This window comes from Centruroides vittatus, unplaced genomic scaffold (genome assembly GCF_030686945.1).
Source record: "Centruroides vittatus isolate TY-2023 unplaced genomic scaffold, ASM3068694v2 contig_975, whole genome shotgun sequence".
Lineage (NCBI taxonomy): Eukaryota > Metazoa > Arthropoda > Arachnida > Scorpiones > Buthidae > Centruroides > Centruroides vittatus.
Window position 1 is genome coordinate 1106590 of NW_027122648.1, and position 22623 is coordinate 1129212.

At 26.0% G+C, this 22623-nt stretch overlaps 1 protein-coding gene across 1 annotated transcript in view; it reads left to right on the forward strand.

Moving 5' to 3' along the window:
* The window catches only part of Epac (Exchange protein directly activated by cAMP), a 58106-nt gene that overhangs the window by 855 nt on the left and 34628 nt on the right, over positions 1–22623 (forward strand). Inside the window, exons 2-4 of the mRNA XM_067283023.1 lie at positions 18027–18183; positions 19203–19345; positions 21167–21255. Coding sequence (XP_067139124.1) covers positions 18149–18183; positions 19203–19345; positions 21167–21255 — 267 coding nt within the window. The 5' untranslated portion in view covers positions 18027–18148. The remainder of the gene's footprint in view (positions 1–18026; positions 18184–19202; positions 19346–21166; positions 21256–22623) is intronic.

Sequence of the window (22623 nt, forward strand, 5' to 3'; positions counted from 1 at the left end):
AAAATTAAGAGAAATCCTTCTCGGTCTAGTTAGATTAATATAAAGTTAATTCAATAGAGATCTAACTCTTATAAGCACTTGTAGTTCCACTCTTCTGCTTGGATAAGTTTAGCTAAGAGCATGAAAGAATGACAGATGGCCAGTCACGTGAGTAAGAGGAATGGACAATTCCACAAGAGAAATACCTGAAAATGTGGAATACCAATTGTGCCAATGGAAACCATTCAATTTTCCCGTTTAGGATTCAATTCAAAGAGTACTCTAAAGCTGTTTATGTTATAATAATTTTAAAAATATAATATTTTCGTTCTAAATTCATAAACTTTTTATATTTATTCAATAAATTATAGGCTCTATATTTATTAAAATTCATTTATTTTATTATAATTTGTCCTCAAATTTAGTTGAGGATAGGAACATCTTACGACGATTTTTATAAACTAGATAAGAAAAAAAAGGCGTTTTAATATAAAATTTTAATTTTAGAAGCTTCTAAATTAGTGCAAATAATGGAAACTTAATCAGATTTCAATAGTTATATTCATAATTAAATTGGTACTGACTGGACTATATAGAGAAGGTTAAGAGATAGAAAGCAATCGTAACCTGTCGAAATTAATGGACTTTTGTTCGACCGTTGGACCACACCATCGTTGCCATAGAGACAGGAAATTACGAAATGTCGAGACAACGTGTGTCAACAACAGCGCTCATGGTTATTAGTTCTGATCTATAATATATACATTCGCATAAACGAAGCTCGATAGAAGGAGAAATGCTCTTAGAAGCTTTGTTTGATTTGCTAAAATTTTAATCAATAATTTACAGTTTTTATTTACTTATTTTAACAATAATTCTGAAGTAAATATTTTGCTTTTGTTTTATTTTCCAAAGTTAATTATCAATCATAAAGTTTACCAATGCTGTCAGCACGTATTTGTAAATACCCTGTAAATGATGCTTCACTGTCGAGTTAGACTCGTCTGAGGAAAAGCCCCCATTGAAGAATCTGATAATTTTTACGGTTTTATTCGATTTTCAACAGAATATATGCTTTTAAATAAAGAATATAATGCTCTATTAATTTTAGAATTTATATAAATGCTATATTGCTATTTATAAAGAACAGAAACAAAAATAAACATTAAGATCTGCTATTGTTGTACACTTGTCAGTCATACTGACATTCGCTTCCTAGCTACAAAACGGAGATTTTCAGTTATATTTCTTTAAATATATACAAAAATATATAAAAATACATAAAAATAAAGTATCTACTTTAGTTTATATTATATGAAATACAATATTTTATACAAAATAATTATAGAAAAGCGTGCAGAATTTTGATACGTACACCTTTAGTTTAACTGTTTTATTACTAAATAAATAATAAAATTATTCATAAACATCGTTTATAGAAACCCTAAATTAAATACTAAATCACAAGAACGGGTCACGGATGGCATTGGAATAATTTTAATTAACTTATATAAATAATTTTCCTTAGAATGAATTAAACAAATCATGCATCGAAGTACTAACATGTATACTACATTAGAAAATTGACAGCTTAGCTAAGCCACATGAAACATTTTTCTTGGTACACATTTCGATCGTAGTAAAGCCATTTTATTGATTTTTATAGTTCTGAACAGTTCAAGGTAGCAAATACAGGTTGGAACAACACGTTATCTTTCACGAAATAGAATGGAGTGAAAATTATTCTTTTACTTTAAGCAAATAAAGGAAACATTCTATTATAAGTTACAGCTTTTATACGTTTTTATTACTCGGTAAATTCTATTTTTTACTAATATTTTTTACATAAAAAATGTATGGAGTTAATATAATTGTATCAGAAAATCCTTTCTCTTAATTAACATATACATCGATCTGTATAAATTATTTAATCTTATCACTTCGTATAATTACTGTATCAGATGTCTGTGAATTTAAGCATTCATTCTAATATTAAACTATTTATATAAATTTATAGCATACGATTAAAGTAATCGCGAAGAGTAACGCGAAAAATCTTCTCTCATTTATTATATTAATTTTTAAAGTTTATGATAATAATTTGTAAAGTTAATAATTTCGAATTAATATTAAACATTTTTTTCAGAAAATAAATTGCTAAAATTAACAAGATATCTATTAAAATATAAGCATAATTCGATCCTAGAGAAGCGGTTTATGAGTTAAGTACATTCACAAATGTGGTGTGAGGATAAATGATAATTTATTTATAGATATTATATTTAAATTATCATCATAAAACACACAAAATATGAATTTCATAGCAAATTTTGTATGTATTAATTCAGTAATAATGATATTTATTATTCGTTTCATTAAATTATATAGCGTAATATTCACTAATTACAAATAATCTCATTAATCCTGTTATTTTCTAAACGCTATTATATGACTTTTATTATCCTATTATATTTAAATTGTCGGCTATTTTTCTTTAATAATAATTCTATTTTATTATAAATGCACTCGAAACGATTTGCTTCTAATTATATTTATGCTAATTTAATTAAATATTATCATAGTTTTTCCATTATTATCAAAAGATGCTGAAGAGCAGAAGATTCAGAAGATGCTGAACATTAATTATTCTGTTAGTATATTTAGATTATTTCGATTGTTTATAGAGGAATTTTAAAAATTTTGTTTTCTCTGATAAAATAATCAAATATTTTAATTATTTTGACGTTTATTATGTTGGATTTTAATAGAGAAATGGAATATATTTTATTATAGCTTCTGATAATAAAGAGTTCTTTAATCCAGTCAAGTTGTAATCGGCTTTTCTGGACATTTCCTACTTCTTAATGCTGATTGTGAAAAGGATCTTAGGGAATTACCACATAACAATTTTGCATAACAAGCTCACAATCTCATTTGTAAAGAATTCGATTAAATTTAATAGGAGATGATAAAGAAAAACAATTTTTATTAAAGAAAGTGTTATCAAAATCGAAAAATTATCTTAAATTATTTATAACTTTTATTTAATTTATAAAATAATAACATTGTTATCGTTCAGGAATTAACTTTCAAATCAATGTCAAGTTGTTAACTCTCTTTACATTTTTATTTAAATTTAGTTTTTTCAGATTTTCTTTCGGGTTTTTCACGCATTTTCATTTATTAATATTTATAATAACAATTTAAAATTTCTAGAAAAACCTCTATAATAAGTTTATGTAGTTATTCCATTTAAATTTTATGTCATGACTTTAAGACGAGTGATGAATTAATACATACATTACTTCCATTGTTTAAACATAATTTTCCAACCGAAAATTAGCTTTTGTAATAACAATAATAATACTAGATTGACAGAAATTCTTTAAATTAATTCTAGAAGCGATAGAATAATATCTTAAAGGATTATTAAAATGAAAATCTTTATTCAAGTGATACAACTCTGAAGATAACCTGGAGGATGCTGGCTTTTAACTCGAATTTTTTAAGAAGAATTTTGATAGTAAGATTGCTTAATTTTTATTACGTTTTCGCCTATGTAATAGACTTATTTGCTTTCAAGCTTTTATCACATTAAGTGTTATACAACGTTTGAATTATTCGTACCAACTATCACCAGATAAAATTGCCGATTTATAGCTAACAATCATGTGACTTTTCATCTAAATTATTCTAATACAAAAGGATGTAGCGTGCAGAGAATATCAAAGTTCGATACTTTATTATAATACCAAGCCAATGCATAGCACGCACATCCATCATTCGCAATTATATAAAAAAATATCCCAAAGATTCATGAGATCGTATCTACTCCAACGTTGTACATGTTCTGTTTTTCTCAGCGCAAAGTAGTTTATACACTAAAATGCTTTATAAATTATCTAAAATACATAAATTATGACTCTAAGCTGATCTATAAAATCGTGTACGTGTTTTTAAAATCGAATAAAACACATGTTTACACGGATACAAACATCCACATTGAGGATACAACATCCTACTAACGAGTTAGCATAAAATTTTGCTATTTTTTGATGCTATAAAAGGATTTTTTTACTCGATTCTAAAGATTATCTAAAGAATGAAGAATAAGGATTGTTTTCATCGCAGTTTTTTATGCGTTTTTAAAAGAAAATTTCAAAAAGTGATTATTGATTCTCTCTTCGTCTACGTGCTGACTAGACTATCCATTCTGCCATAACCTTCCATCTTTTACAATTTCCTCCAAACAAAACTACGTGACTTCATTTAAAAAGACAGTAAATAATTATAAAAAATCTCATTAAAATTTCAAAATTTTAAAAAATCAGAAAGTATTAAGAAAAACTTCAACCTTTTAACAATTTCTAACTCCATCAGGAAGCCTCTTATCCAAAAATTAATATAGATTATCTTTAAATAATCAATAACTCAATGTGTAAGTGGTAATCTAAGACAAGGATAATTATATAAATTAAATACGTTACAGACGTATTTAATCATTTATAATATTAAAATCGAATTTTTTGAGTTAATTTTTATAAGAGGATAGAATGATCTTGAGCGTCAGTAAATATAAAAATTTAAGAATTTGTATATAATTAATCATTCTATCTTCTACCAATAATTGTGTCTTGTGTATAATATATGATACTTTTAGCTTTGTTGTAACGTTAAAATTGCTGTAACATAAATCAATACCTGTATATATGGCCATTGCACACTGTAATAGTCGACTATCACGTACAATGAACTATACAAAAATAGAATTCGTTCAATATTTGAAGTCGAGTTTTCTACTTTAACTCATGATTTCTCACTTAAATAATTAATTTATTACAAAAAAATCATACTAGACCGATGTTTACTAAAGATAATTTCATGTTTTATGAATTATATAATAGATAATATCATGATTTTTTCCTCTTAACTGCGTGCATACATTTGTATTTGCAAGAAGTTAACACGTTTGTTCTTTTTTTTTGAAGCTTGATAAAAAAATATCTGTAAATAATTTAATAAATTCGTGTTTTTAGGACGAACTTCTAGAAGTTTATTTAATGTTTTATAGTTATTTAATAACTGTTAGTTGTCTGTAAAAGACTAAATTTAAGAATTTTATCTGTATCGATTGTCAAGAGGTCAGATGCTGCTGTCATTTGGAATTTTTGTAGATAATTTCCTCTTGGAACTGTTGTGGGAGTTCAATTTCCTAAAGGTTTGATCGTTCTTCTTGAGCTTCCTTTTTTATCTTATTTTCCTTCCAGTTTTCTTTTTATTGTTTTTCTACTTTTTCTTGATTCAGCATCCCTTCTCCAGATTTCTCATCCTTTCTCCAGCATCTTCAAATAATCAGTTTTTCTGAATTTCTAAATTTTTAGCTTTATTTAAAACATTGTTTTTTATACTTTTTTTAGACTCTAAATTAATGTTTTATTAATGAGAAAGTCTTTCTAGAAGTAAAAAATATGAATTATTTACTGTATACAGAAATTGTATAATGTTTTATACGTTTTTATTACTCGGTAAATTCTATTTTTTACTAATATTTTTTACATAAAAAATGTATGGAGTTAATATAATTGTATCAGAAAATCCTTTCTCTTAATTAACATATACATCGATCTGTATAAATTATTTAATCTTATCACTTCGTATAATTACTGTATCAGATGTCTGTGAATTTAAGCATTCATTCTAATATTAAACTATTTATATAAATTTATAGCATACGATTAAAGTAATCGCGAAGAGTAACGCGAAAAATCTTCTCTCATTTATTATATTAATTTTTAAAGTTTATGATAATAATTTGTAAAGTTAATAATTTCGAATTAATATTAAACATTTTTTTCAGAAAATAAATTGCTAAAATTAACAAGATATCTATTAAAATATAAGCATAATTCGATCCTAGAGTATAGAGAATATATAAATTTATGTGAACGTCATCAATTTTTCTTGCAGTCAAAACTAAACTAGAAATCTTTACAAGATGATAATAATATATATATATATATATATATTATAATAAATACATAAATAATTTAAATTTATTTTAAATTTTTATTGAAAAATTCATTAATCAGTAGTCGCATAAATCTGAAGATTCTCATTAATATTTTCGAGTTAATATATATTTAAAATTAATTTTATGACATTTTTATAGTCCTAGAATTTTATATTTTTATACCTTGAGGGTATTGAGTTAAAAATAGAATTTATTTTCTAGTTCATCTTTTTAAAGTTCCTCTCTCTAACATGTTCCAGATGCTCAAACTTTAGTCGTGATTCTAGATTTATCGCTCTCTACAAGTGAATTTTACACCTGTAAATAATGTTTTTAGAGATTGAAAGATTTATTTTTTAGATTGACAAATTTTTACAACTTAATTTATGATATTTTTAAAAATATTTGGATGAACAAGGACAAGCTTCCACATCCTACAGATGTTGAGCTTATTTCGTAGAATATAAGTAAAAATTTGGTTGAAAGAATATAAAATTTATACAAAATACATGGTGCAAAACTCTAAAAATTCAACTATTTATGAGTAGAAGCAAAAAATGAATTTATTATTTCTAAAGAATCTTTTTGATGAAGGAGGAAGGTTAAAGAGAACAAATTGTACAAAGTAAAGCTTATTACATAGAATACGAGTAAAAATTTGGATAAAAAGTATAAAATTAGAAAATTATATTAATTATAACCCTAAAAAAGTCAACTCTTTACCAGCAAAATCATAAATAATAGCCGCAAATCGCAAAAGAAAACCGAGATAAATGATGAAAAAATCGAAAAGAACTCATTAAAATTAAATGAATTTTCTTAAAAATCGACTAAGAAATGTATAGAAATAACAAATAATATATATATATTTATATTTATATTTTATTCTTTTATAAAGATAAAATTGAAAAGAGGGAAAATAAAATTTGACATAATTTGATTGATCTCTTCAGGCATTCGTATTTCTCGGATGCTTAAATTTATCATAAAATTTATATATCTAAAAGTCACATTTGCTTTAAATCAAGATTCTGATCGGATGGGATGTAATACCGAAATCATCACTCTTCATCTCGGTTACTATGGCAACATCTCCTCCTAACATGAGAGGCAAGTGGTGAATATTTCATAATTGTATGTGCTCGTCTTTTGTTTATTTATTCTTGTCCAAAGAATTGAGATTTCTCGAATATTTTCCACATTCTCACGTATTGTCATCTATTATTCCTTGTTTTTTTCATGTTTATTTAACTATTCCAGTGATTCCGCTATGATAATTCCTTGATTTCTTCAGTTTTCTGCATGAATAATGTAATCTACCCATTGTTTTAGTCGTAAAAATAGGTGTACTGTTTAATTGATTATTCTTCTTCAAAGAAATTTATGCTTATTCATTAATTAGCCTATTCAAAGAATAAATCTAATAATTCATTTAATATTCTGATTAATGGATAATTCTACTTATTCACCGATTATTCGTCTGAATGAATAATTACGCTTAGCTTGTAATTATTCAATTCAAACGCACTGATTCATTGAATAGTCTATTGATAGAATAATCTCACTAATTAATTATTTTAATTATTCTGCTTTAAAAACGAATAATTCAATAAAACTATTTAAAGAATATTCCTACTTATCCTACTTTTCTAATGATTAATCCTACCTATTCACTGATTATTCTATTTTGAAGGAATTTAAAGAATAATTATATTAACCTTACTGCTTATTCCATTCAAATAACATTTAATATAATCCACTGATTTGATTTATTGATTATTCCATTCTTAGGAAAGATAATCCTATTCATAAGAACCAAGTTAGTGAATTAATTCGCTTATTATTCAAAGAATAATTATGACAAATTATTTATTTAATTTATATATTAGCTTATCGTTTTTAAACAGAATAATCAGAAATAATTTCTGATTATCCTGTTTATACAGCTAGTAAGATTTGTCTATTGTATCCACAGAACATGGATAAGTTGCTGATCATTATTCTCATATGATAATCATTATAATTCACTGACTCTCTAGATCATAGTATGCCTCTTATTCACAGAAGTATAACGATTATCTATTAATTTAATGGAGGATTATCACACTCGTATTTACAATAGTATTCTCTGACTATCCTATACTCAGGACGAGTATAATAACCAGAAAAGGAGGAGAGAAGCGATGGAACGGGTAGGATAATAAGAAAGAGTAGGAGAAAGGAGAGAAAATTCGTAGGATAATAAATGTTGAAGGAAAAAGGTAAAATAATCAGAAATGGAGGCGAGAAAACAAGAAATAAGTAAGAGGATAATGAAAAGTAGAGGAGAGAAAATAGTCAGAGAGGAACGAATTATAAGACCACTAATATTTTAACGAATAGGATCATCACTAACTATTTTACTTATAAAATATGATAATTAATTAATTATCCCGCTCAGAAGTTAAATCAATCCAGTGAACATCTCTCTTCACCCAATTAAAATTGATTATCTCGGTTGCAGAATGTATAAGTCAAAGCCATTGATCGCCTCATTCAATGGTAGACGATAATCAATTGATTATCCTATGAAACAGCAATAAAATCTATTTGTTTAATCTAAAAAAATAGCAATTTTTCCAACCATTTTCTGCAAGGATTTGTATAAAGAGAAATGAAAATTATTTAATTATAAAAAATAAAAATAGATCATAAAAGAATAAATATATTTTTTTAGATAATAAAAATCTAGGATTTTAGAAGAAATTTCTTTGAATATTCAAAGAAAGGTAAATATAAATCGCCGTTGAAAATAGCAAGGCGTATACATCTACAGTACTTTAGTATGCATACAGAATTGAAGGTACCCGTTTTGGGATGTAAGAAATTAATAATGCATAACAACCACTTGGTAATCAGATATTTTAATCAAAGCAGAACATTGTTAAAGATAATAAAAATCACCTGTTTTATTCGTGAATATGCAAAAATACCCCCTTCACTTTCATCGAATCAAGTACAGTACATACAGATGTTGATATTCCCACATGATTTCTCTATCTTACTCGCAATTTTCGCATTCGAAAAAATTAATATTCTTTAAAATTTATATTTAAAAAAACTTAAAACTTGCTTAATACAATTCATGAATAATATATTTTATGAGTATTTATCTATAGATGAGTGCAATTTTATAAGCTGATACAATGTTAAAAATACGCTCGAGAATGCAAAGGAAATCTTTAAAAAATATATGTTTTGTTGTTGAAAAAATAAGAAATATTGGCAAATGGATGAGAATATAAGTCTTCAAGAAGGATCTGTTGTGAAAATAAAAGGTGTGAAGCATTAGAAGAAATGCTATCAAGAGATTTAGCTGACTTATATTGAAGAATAAAGTATATACTCCAGAGAAACAGTTGGGGGAAAAACAAGAAAAGAGGGAAAATCTTAGCAGAAAAAGCTTTCTACTTATAAAAAGATAAATAAATATATTTTATTATTATTATTTTCTTTATTTTATAAAACAAAAACTATATACAATAAGTCAGAATACTGAAGGATGCAACTACATCACTCGGATAAACGAAGATGCATCCACATCACTTGGATAAATGAAAGATAAACAAGAGATTTTTAATTTTTAGTAAAATATTGTAATTGTGCTTTGAATTTTAAATAATATAAATTACTTTTATTGATTTGTATGAAATTTCCTAAACTGATTTTATTTCTAAACTGTACAAGAGTCAAATTAATTGCTTTACAACCAGATTGTTACTATAGTAACAAGGTAGAGCAATACATCTATACCATTAGGAAGTAATAAACCAATGGTACATTATAATAGTAATAAAAAAATACTTAGAATATAATCTTCTGATTGTTTCTAAATGAACAATTTGACTTTTCTAGGAATTCCTTTTTTAAAAAAATACAAAATTAAAGATGATTAGTAATGCTAGAAAGGTTAATGCTTATATAATGATTTCTAGTGGGAAAATTTCTTGTTAAAATATACTTTCTCTCTTAATATAATTGTAAATTGTCACGTCACGCTTCTTACCATAACAATAATTTCTTATTGATCCGGAGCAATAACGTAATTGTTGTCATTATTGTTACTATAATTGTAAGTTGGAGCTTTGATGTCACGATAGAATCAAGGAGAATATATTTGTTAATGGGATAAATAAGACGAAGGATAATTATTTCGAACTAAGACAGGAAGCTCGAGAGTTATATTTTTTTTATTATAAATTCCATGGAAATTAAAAGAAATCTTTGCTTATATTACTGAAAAATTTTTAATTTGTTGTTTGAGGAACTAACGAGTTTTTCATTATTTGATTAAAAAATCATAATTTAAAATAGTGATTTAAAGTGTTTCAGTTGTGATAAAGTAGTTTAAGAATACATTAATCTGTTTGAGAAATCAAGTATTGAGAATCAGTTGCTGCAATTGTTCATCTTTGATTGAAAATCAGTAAATTTCGAGTAATGTAATTCCAGTAGAAAAATCAATTATTGAAAATGAGTAATTGCCAGCCGAGATTCAGTTGTTAATAATTCTCTATCTTTAATTAAAAATCACTATTTTGCAATGATGTAATTATAGTTGAGAGGCGGATCGGGTGTTTGAGAATGATTCAATTCTAATTGAGGGATCAGTTTTTTAGTGTGGTCATCCTTAAAGTCTGCAATGTATAACGAGCAATTATTTACTGTGACATCGTCACAATTCCAGGCCGCAATTTTTAATCATATTTTTAATTTATTTAATTTAAAATATATGTTCTCCACCTGAAATTAGTAGTGTCTTGCCCCTGTGAATCATACTTTTCCGTTAGCAATAGAGTCGTGCCGGTCATCTGTTAACTGCTTTCAGGGGAAAAGTTTTGAATTGAAATACCGTGATTTTCGATTTGCATCGGATATTTGTGTATAGTTAATCGGGAGTTAACTCTAAGGTTTCTATATCTGAGCTCAGATTTCATCTATCTAACTCCGTTCTAGAGATTAAGGAAAGACAGTCTGACAGACAGATGACAGTAGGAATTTATAGGTCTACAATTTTTTCAAATTGCAGCTCAATAAATGCAGCCCTAGTTCAGATATCGTTAATTTGAAAATGTCCATCGTTAGTAGGCCTAGTTTAGTGCAATAGAACCTAGTTGACACATCAGTTATTTGTGAATGATGAGAATACTCAGTCTTCAGTTAAAAATCAGTAGTTTAGCCGAATACAAGTCTTGTTTAGAGATCAATAGTTTAAGAAAGTCCATCCTTAATTGAAAAGAGGATTTGAGAATTTTTTATTCTAAGTTAGAATAAAGAATATTGAATGATTCGGAAAGGAGTTATTTGATAATAATTAATTTTACTCGAGAATCGGATGTTCAGAATCAGTAGCTTGAGAAAATTCATCCTTGGGTGATAATAAGGATGCTGAGAAAGTTTAATTAAAAACAATAGTCTAGAATGATACAATCATAATCGAGGGATCAATTGTTTGATAATATTATATCCTGACTGTAGAATCAGAGGTGATTTGATCTAGGTTTCTCCTTAAAATTCTCTTTAACATAACATTTATTGAGAAAATGTTCCATTATCTGGTTGCTGAATCCATTGTTAATTAAGAATTTTCACGCAGAAATTACTTGTTAAGAACGATAGGAACCAATTGAAAAATTGATTACTTTACGTATTATCTAAGAATATTAATTAGAAAATCGTGTGGTTCGCAAAATATTTGAAAATCTTGAATAATGTAATTTAGAGAGAAAAGATGATTCTGTTACTAATTTAAAATGTTGATTAGAAACTTAAGGACCTGTAAATTATTCACAAACACTAGTGGCTAGCACATCCGTGCACTAATTAGAAAATCAGTGACTCGTAAAAGCAGAGAGATCACGATCTACTGACTGAGAGATTCACTTTATCATATAGGTAGGTAAGATTGAAATATTTTTTTAAAATATGTAAATTGAATGCTCGAATCAATACGGTTCGATATATTCGACATTCAATCAATGTACACATTTATTTTATTGAATAAAAATCTATATTTTTGAATTTTTTAGAAAAGGTTTTCTTATCGATAATAGATTTGAAGTTATTCAACATTTCAAATCAGACTCTAGATGAATCGCATTTTCTATCAACTTTTAAATGTCGAATTTAAAATTGATTTTTTTAAATTTATTTACTAGGAGCTTGAAGTTTAAATTAATTGTAATTCTTTTATTATGTAGTTGTGTACAGTTATTTCACTTGGGGATTCATTGTCAGGTTTTTGTTATGAGAAGGGGTGCGTGGGCTTAATTATAATTGTATTCATCATTAAAATTCTTAATTACGTTACTAATTAATTAATTATCTGAGCTATACTATTCCCTGTTTTCTCCCTAATTACTACTATTACTACTACTACTATTATTATTATTAGTATTAGTAGTATAAAATTGAAGATAAATAGTTAGAGAAATCAATTCAGATGGGTTAAGACGGTGGAAAATTTTATTTTAACATCAATCAGAGGAGGGGAAAATTCATTTCTTCCATTAATAAACATGTGTATGAATGAATTCAATTATCTAAGTTAACGTTCTAACATTGAAAGATTAATCAATATACATTTAAATTCGGGGTTGTTAAAGTAAACTCCTGTCTTCTGTTTCATTATTCTATAAATATTCTCGAATAATTACGTTTAAATATAGAAAGAAAAAAACGTATTTTTGTAAAATTATTAAGTTTCCACTTAATATATTTTAAATAAATTAAAAATCAAGCTTTTTACAAGCGCATAAATCTAAGTTACTCAACCAGTAGATCACGATCTCTCATAGTTTAAAGTGGCAATTTTCAGTATATTGTAGATAATTTTCTTCTCTGAACAGTTTTGGAAGCTTGAAGAAACTCTAAATTAAAGAATTTATGATGTTTTTATGATTTTATATTAAAATATATTACGATAAAATGACTTTGTCTAAAGCTCGCCTTTGCTAAAAGTGTGATATTTTATTGAATTTATCCCATAATAAACAGTATAAAAATTAATTAAATTGGTGATTAAAAGGAGTGACTTTATTTTAATTTTAATTTAAGCCAAATTTCTTGATAATTTTAAATTTATATCTCCTGAAATACAATTTAAAACCTGTCATTTATGTTTTACAATCATTCGTGCTGAAGCTGATAATTTCAGTAAAGATAAACTTTAAACAAATATATATATTTCACTCTTCTATCCTTTCATGAAATGTTTTTACTATAATATATTTTCTGTCGTAGTTTTATATATCTAAGTAACTATAATTTATTTATTTTTCTTGTACAAAATTGACCTTCACTCCGTCCCAATTCCGAGTATTTATTTCATGACATAAATTCCGTAGAAGTAAACAAAGCATTAAATATAAATTTTTATAGTTTAAATAACATTCTTAATAAAAAAAAATAAAATATTATTATTATTATTATTATTTTTCCTGCAATTTTCAATTTAAAACTTCAAGGAATTGTTTGGAACTTTAGACAAGCAACGGCTAAGTTTGCATTGCTCCAATCGTAATTTTAGCGTAATTTATAGCAAAATCATCCCAAAATACTCATAAATTTATATTAATTTTTTATTTAATACATTTTTTAGCGGATTTACTTTTTTTTCTGAAAATTTTAAATTTATTTATTTTAAATCATTCGATTTTCTTAATTAATTATTGATGCAAAATTACATTTAAATCTCTAAAAATCTATCTAAAAATCGTAATAATGTATGCAATAAACGATAGATTTTTTAAAAGATTTATTATTCTAAACATTTTATTTATTTGTTACTTTACTTCTTTACTTTTTACTTTAAATTTAATTCGCTTTCTTGGCCATTTAACTCGTTAAATAAAGCTCATTAAACTGATATAAAATTGTAAAAATATTTAGAAGAAAACCAACTATAAATTCACAAAACTGTAAAAAAAAAATCGAAAAATTCATAATAATTATAATTAGTTCGAATTTTTAGATGAAAGATTTTTTAAAGAATTTATTATTTTAAAAATTCATATCCACTTACTTTAAAATCATTTCATTTTTCTTACTTAATAACTCATTAAAAACTGATACAAAAGCAAAAATTCTCTTTTAAAAATCACCTAAAATCTTACAATAATTAATGAGAATTATACAACTTTTTTAAATAAAATTTGATGCATAAAACGAAGGGGGAAAAAATTAATTTCAAACGATAAAATATTCTTGATCTTGGTGTTCCTTTCATCTGTCAGCATCATCTGACTCTTGCCATAAACAGAGTGGAACAATCCATCCTGTAAAACTTATACACAAGAGTATTGTATGCAATATGTAGTAATTTTATTTCTGCCATCCAAAGTAAATATTCTTCATGTATCAAGTTTATATCACAGGAAAAATAAAGAAGAATTTACCTTCCTCTCGGCTCTAGGAGGAGAAGAGGAAAATATATTTTGTTGTTCACAGAATAAAGTAAATTTCGAAAAAAAAACATCAACAAATTATTCTAAAAAAATGTATTTTGTTACATAATTTTCTTATTTATTTTACAATTATAACAGATGTTAGATTATTCTTTGTAGGGGGATAATGTCAGATTAATGATAATTCTAAAAATCCATACGTGCTTTTCTTAGAATCGATAGATGTAACTGAGTTTTATCCCATAGAAAATTATATAATAATAGATTCTTTTGATAATTTATTCTAATAATTAGAGATTCTTCGAAGTGTAATGTTGCTTTTTTTAATCAGAAATTGTTAGATTTTAGTGCAGTTTTATTCCAAGAAACTTGTTATGTTATTGGATTTCTTGGAATGAGTTTTTTAGATTTTTATCTTATATGTTGGGTTTCATATTATTTTAAAGATTCGAGTAAAGAATAAGTGCTGTTATAATGAATATTCTGCTATCAAATGCTGTTAAAAATGAATATTTTTCTAGAGTTTGAAGATGTAAAGAATAATAGAAAAAATTCTTTAAAAATGTTTAATATATTTAAATAAAATTCTAAAATTGATTAGGATGAAAGTTGAGTTTTTAAATGTTTTCTTTGATTATTTATGAATATATTTGTTATTTTTGTATAAAGAATAATGAATGTATTCATTATATTTTAGCAGTTAAATGTGTACAAAAATACAAAGCATTTCAAAAAATTGATTTAAAAATTAACAAAATATAAAAAAATTAAAGAATAATTAGTATGAAAGTTTAATTTTTCTTTCATATCTTCGATATTCATAAATATATTCGCCATTCATTATAAGAAATTTCGAATTTCAGAAGTAAGAAGATGCAAAAGTACGAAACTAGCAAAAAATGATTTAAATACATTCATAAAACACATGAATAATTAAGATAAAAATTCAGTTTTTGGTCATCTCCGACTATTCATGGATATTTACTTTTTATTTTAATAAATAATAAACATATTCCAAGTCGTAAAAATTCCAAAAGTTTATTTAAAAATGTCAAAATTTTAAAAATAATCGGAAACAGAGGTCAGAATTTTCGTCTTTGATATTCACGAATATTCTTTATTTATTATAATGAATAACGAACACTTTTCAAGAGTTAGAAGCCATCAATAAAACGATAAAAAAATTCATTTAAATACATCAAAAAATATCAAAAATTCCAAAAATAATTAGGATAAAAGTGTAGATTTTTCCCCTTCTCTTCTCCAACAACTTATTTAATAATTGCGATTGCATTTAGAACTTTTCTATTATGACTCCAACTGTTTTTTTTTACTTTGTTTTTTTAGAAATTGTGCTTAAGAAAATTACTGCTGCAATATTTTGTTTTTGTTTTTTATTATTATATATATTGAATTAAGTTGTGACTGCGACAAAATTTCGGTTTGTCAGGCGACAGACAGACCAGACTCGATAGTCTTGTCTGCCCTTCTGTAGTAGATAACGCTATTGACTTAACTCTCTAGAGTATATATACATATATATATAATATTTTAAAAGATACTTTACTTTAAAAAGATAAAAATAATTATAAAGGTAAGTTGAATTTATAAATTTTAAGTATTTATATACATTAAAGTTTAATTAGAATGAAAACTGTAAGCGGAAAACCTTCATTTCTCATCTCTTCTATAGATGATAAATCACATTTTATAATTTATTTTCATTTAATTTAATGTATTTAAGGATTATTATGTTAATATATTTAAATTACTTACAAATGTCATCATTAATTTTTATTTCTGAGATAATATTTTAAGTTATTTATCAATTAATATCTAAATTATATATTAATTGAACACTACTAACGATGCTCTTTCAGTTAATTATGATGAATTTTTAACTAAATTTTTTGGCATTTTATATGTTTTTTTAAGTTTGTTTAGCATATTTAAAGGTTTTAAATTTTATTTAGCAAAATAATAAGTCATCGTTACTGGGGAATATTAGTTTTGGATCGCTTATTATCCTGAGCATTGCTTGGTAAATCAATGAATCTCGTAGGTTGATACATGGTTTCGAGACTGATAAACCGATGGTTATCATATTATTCAGCTACTGTATATATTCTAGTGGTTTCCATATTATACACGAAACACTAAATTATAACTTAGCAGATTTATCAGGAATATTGATAAAGAAACCAATGGTTTTATACTATACAGAACCTCGATTGATAAATTTAATGGGTTCTTCTTTGGATAATTTGTCATTCAAGAACGTGGTAATTAAATAAATTTTTCATCCTGTACTGATGAAAAATCCACAGGTTTGTCACCAGTATGGTATGAAAAACCTGTGGTTGATGAAAAATCTGCTATGAAAAACCTGTGGTTGATGAAAAATCTGCTTAGAATCACCTGCACTGGTGAGATAAAAACCTGTAGGATACGAAAACTGATGGGATGAAAAAGAAAAATCTATCGATGTTTCTGAGTGATAAAAAAGCCACAAGTTTTTTTTTCTATCACTCAGAAATTCTAAGTGAGAAACTAATGGGTTGAGCAACCCATTGGATTTTCAATTAGAATTTCTGAATGAAGAGTATCCATTAAGTTTTTCAACTAGTAAATTCTTGAATAATGGCATCATTATTCGTTGTTTCTTGCATAATAAACCTATTGATTATTCAATAACACTAGTTGGGAAAACTGATGGTGTTACTTATCATCCAGGAACACTGAAAAACCAATGGCTCACTAATAAACGAACAATTGTAGACTCGAGTAAGAACAATCTCGTGAACACTGGGAATTCAATGACTTACTCATTGCTGTTACACAATTATAAACCAATACTTTTGCAAGTTTCTTGATTATTGTGTGAAGTTTTCTAAATATTTATATACGAAAATCTCACACGTTAAGAAACCTGCTAAACATCAACTCTCGCATTAACCAGAAATATGAAGAAAAAAACAATGGTTTCTACCTTTCAAACTATTTATAAACATTGGTTAACAAGAAAATATTCAAGAGTATCGATAAGAAACCAATAGTTACTAAATTCGTCAAAACATTATTTGAAAAAACTCATTTTTAAAATGGGTAGATCGAGAACTACTACTTGAGAGACCCGATTAGCAAAGTTAAAAATTGAATAATATTTTACAAATTTCATTCGCATAACTACGAGAAATAAATAATAGAATCTTAAAATATTTACAAGAATAATTTGATTTACTTTAATAAATCTTGAAATATTCATATATTTAATCAAATTATTAACAGGAATAATAATATATAAGCGAAACACCATTCTCAACGTATAACACTTAGATTTATTTGAAATAAATAAAAATATATATATTTGAAATTACCTAGTTATTTAGAATATTGTTTAATGAAGGTAATTTTGTATCATTAATGTATATACACGTCTGACGATTTACTCTAATTCATTATAATTATTGCACTTAATCCAATTGCACTTTTGGGAATTAGAGTGATGTTGGAGATGATTTTCCAACATTTGTTATTATTATTATTTTGATAAATTATTTTGATGTTTTTCAAATAATTGTAATTATTTTCAGGCGAATTTTCGTCCATTGATTTATATGAATTGGATAATAATTTGGAATATTAAATGCCTGACTGTCTGTTAAGGTGAATCAGCTGGAACAACGTTTCTGATCGATGTTGCCATTGCCAGGTCATGGTCGCGGAATGGATACATTCTATGGACAAAAGGTACTACAGGTTAATGTTCTTACACCTTTTAACTACTTATTTACAATGTTTTATACCCCTTTTTATGTGTTTTACGCCTTTAAAATGCTTATAATATCAGAAAAATGTCAGTTATATATCGTAATATAGCTTCAGTTTATCAGAGGATACGTGAAAGAATATCATTTATTTTAGCGTATTTGATTAATTTTATGTTATTTTAATGTTGTAACGCTCTTTAAATATTTATAAAATGCATATAAATGTGTTTTTAATAAGATATTAAATTATTATTTAATATTATACGTTGAAAGATCGTTCAATTAAATGGAAGTTCATGTAGATAATCTTTAGAGTACTATTAACTTATAGTACTGTAAAGGATATATTAGTATCAGACTTTTGGAATACTGCTGTTATCATATCATCTTATTAAGAGGGATTTTTTAAACTCTTTCTGCTGTGTAGATACTAAGGCAAGTAGTACACAGTATTTAATGAACACTCCTAGCACTCATACTACATCCCAAAGGTGGCCAAATCTTGTCACAATAGGAGCTACATACTGTGTATCAGAAATACGCGAGAGTCGCATACTATATTGGAAATAGGGATCCAATTTTGGTGATTGAGATAAGATTTACACGAGCCGTACTAGAATACTTAATAGTAGCACTTCTTTAAAGAACTGATGCTATTAAGCATTCTAGTAAGTGATATATACTCTTTACTGATATTATGAAGTATTATATCATGTATTAAATACTATTATAATATTATATTTAGCTTTAATCTTTCTTAAAATATTCAGTAACATATCAAATGTATATTCAATTGATCGGCTGATGAATGGAAGAGTACAAAAAAAAATTTTTACTTGTTAACAATGAATGTCTTTCATTCCACATTTTTTAGAATAGAAATTAGTATTCTATGCTTTTCCATTCTAGAAAAAATCTATAAAATGTAGTTTAGTACAAATAATTTAGTATTATTCAGCATCAATAACGTGTTTATATATATATATGTATATTGAACAGACCAGCAGACAGAACGGAAGAGGACCTAGAAATAATTTATTCCAGATTAAGAAGTATAAAAGCATTCGAAAAAATCCATCCAAGTCTTTTACAACAGATTTGTTATTACGGATTTTACGAAGACTTGGACAAAGGTGTTACGCGTAAGTCAACAAATAAAGGAATAAATCTTCTAAAAATTATTCTCTTATAATTTTTTGGGGGAAAATTAGCGCTTTAATGTATACAAAAGCATTCGAAATGTGCCCACTAATGCACTAATTTGTCATTTTATTTTAAATAGAATAATGTAAAGTTTATAGGAGATATTTTTAGAGGATTTTTAAAAATTTTTCTAAATAAAAACTTTTTAAAACAATAATTTTTATTGCCTTTCTAGATACTAAAAAAATTAATCGTCTCGAAAGCTTATTTTTAAATGATAAAAATGCATTTTTTTTTCTTATTTTTTTGAAAATCTGACAAATAAAATTTAACAAAGAAAATGTCTACAATAATTTAGTTATGTTAAAAGAGTAAAATTACCCTCATAAAAATGTTTCGTATAAATAATTTATTATGTTTTGTTTTTGATTTTGTAAAATAAAAAGAAAGAAAAGATATTTTCTAAATTAAATTTTTCCAAAAATTATGTATATAAAAATTTAATTTAATTTTTAGAAAGTATTTAAATATATCTTAGTTTAGCAGAAATTTTTAGATTCATTTAAAAATAAACTTCTTTAGAGCTTGTCAAAAATTTTATTTATTTATTTAAAATGGGCTTAAATAAATTTTAAACGTGGCTTTTTAGATTTAGTTCCAAAAAAAATATTTGATTATTTAAGTTTTTTAACTAATGAATATTTTAAAATTATTCAAATATTTTTAAAATTTAATTACAAAAATTTGATCTTTTAGAATTTCTGAATGAAACGATTTTTATAGAAGATATTAATATTTAAAAATCATTTAGCATATTTAAAAAAATAAATTTTGATTTTTTGAAGCTTTTGGACTGAAGAATTTGTCCAAAAAATTATAAATTTAATTTTTTTATAAATATTTAAATATATTTTAAAGCAATAAATGCGTTATATATAAGTCTAAATTTGATATTTTAGAGCTTTTGATCTAAATGATAATTTCAAAAAAAGGTTAATGTTACCTATGGTTCCAAAATGGCGGCTCGTCTCTGATTCCAGCAAATAGAAGAAAGGAAACAGTGGGGACGCACGTTCTAACCTAACCTAACCTATTCTAATAAATTACCATAATTATTACCAACAAAATTATTAGAATAGGTTAGGTTAGGTTAGAACGAGCGTCCCCACTGTTTCCTTTCTTCTATTTGCTGGAATCAGAGACGAGCCGCCATTTTGGAACCATAGGTAACATTAACCCAAAAAAATGCTATTAAATTTTAAAATCTATTTAAATAATTTTTTAAAAGTAATTAACAGGCTTTTTTTTAATAATTGTGATTCAGATTTGACACTTTACAAAAATATTACTTTTCTTAGAGCTTAGAACTGAATAATTTTGAAAATAAGTTATATTTCCTAATGAAGTATAGTAATTATTTAAGGGATTATGTAATATTATCGTAATGATAGTTGCACTTGGTATCAAGTAACATCATCATTAAGTGTAAATTTCTAAGAGATAACACTGGCAAAATCTAAATTTCATGTTCTCAGAAAAGATTTTAACTTCTAATTCAAATATGTGTAATTATCTTGCAATATTTTAGACAATTTTGACAACTTATTAATTAAACTTGTCTAAAAATAATAAGCAATTCGTTTAATCGGGGATGCAGATTTTTTAAAAGTTTCAAAGTTAATAAAATAATTGAATAACAGAGGGCGCCACTTATAAAATTAAATTTTTTTTATTTGTTTGGAATGAAATTAAATGCTTTTTCAGATGTTAATTATTCATTTTAATTCTAATCGAATTTTAAAATATTTTTTTTTAAATAGTATTTCGCCAAGGTGACAAAGGTACAAATTGGTACGCTGTCTTGACAGGATCTTTGGACGTTCAAGTCATTCAAAAAGGATCAAATCAGGTGATTTAAATTGTTTTTTGTGTGTTTTTAGAAATTATTTATTTTCGATTTCTTAATAAATTTAAAATATTTTGCATAGAAAGAGAAATATTCAAGAATTTCTTCTTCTTCTCGGTACATTCTTCATTTGATTCTTGTCAATTTTATGGACGGTTGCTCGTACTTACAATTCATTCAATTCTACTTTTCTATGATGTTCTTTGGTGTGTGAATATAATTTATTGAGAGAAAGTTTAACGAAGAAACTGTATAAAGTTTTCCTGGAAGCAAAATTGCAATTCTTTGAACTTTTGATATATATTTTTTAAAATTTATTTTGTAACTAGAATATCAAATATCTAAAAAATTAACTGGTGTTACTGATAAGTGAATATCTTCTGTATTTTAACGTAAAAATGATAAATTTCTATTATTTTCTACATTTTTATGCTTCAGTTTCCGTTCTTATTAACGCATTCTAGCAACACAAAAGGGGGATGGCAGCTTTAACTCTTTCGTATTGAAAATTACTTACGTCCTGTTTGATTGTTAAAATCAAGCAAATGACCGCGCCGAAATGGGAATTACCTCGGGTGCTAAACGTGTGAATGACCAAATTGGCGTGACGTCACCGGAAACGGCCGGTGCAAACTTCCTGCCTCCGCCGACACCCCCTTCGGTTACGTAACTACAGATTCGGCTTTAAGTTAATAACCCCCGCTCGTACGTGTTTAAATTACTTACTGAAGTAAAATTTAATGCGATAATAATCGAATTCTGCTGTCACGTGAACGCGTGACCTTAATTATTACCCTCTCGCGGTCTTATCTACTACTGTATAGGGTCAGAAGTCTTTAGGGTGAAGGACAATTACGTATGAAGTATCAATAATATGAAAAGGATACAATGCGTTTTTAAGGAGTGTAATTTTACATACTTTTAAATATTAAACATGTGTACAGTTTGTTAAGAGTTTTAAAATTAAATTAAGGTTATAAAAGGGGTAAATTTTTGTTTTATTTAAAAAATAAAGTACTTACAAACGGCGGAAGGGGTCAGGATGAGGCAGGGTACGATGATCGAATGCAGATAAAAGGATTGTTTCCTGTCAGCTACGGTTGAAGCAAGCCAGTTAACCCACCTGTTATTACACCTGCGAACAACTATACTGACACAAACGACTAGATAAGCACTACGAATGAGATTATACGTCGAAGTTTCATAAAAATTCCCTGATATGAAGGAGTATCGAGTGTTTAAAACTACACTAAATGTGACTACATAGTCTAGTGAATGTCAAATGATCTCTTGCAACCTTCGCTTCATTAGTTACGCTTCATTGGCACCCTCTACACTTCGTAACAGATCTAGGACTTATATTTAACATCT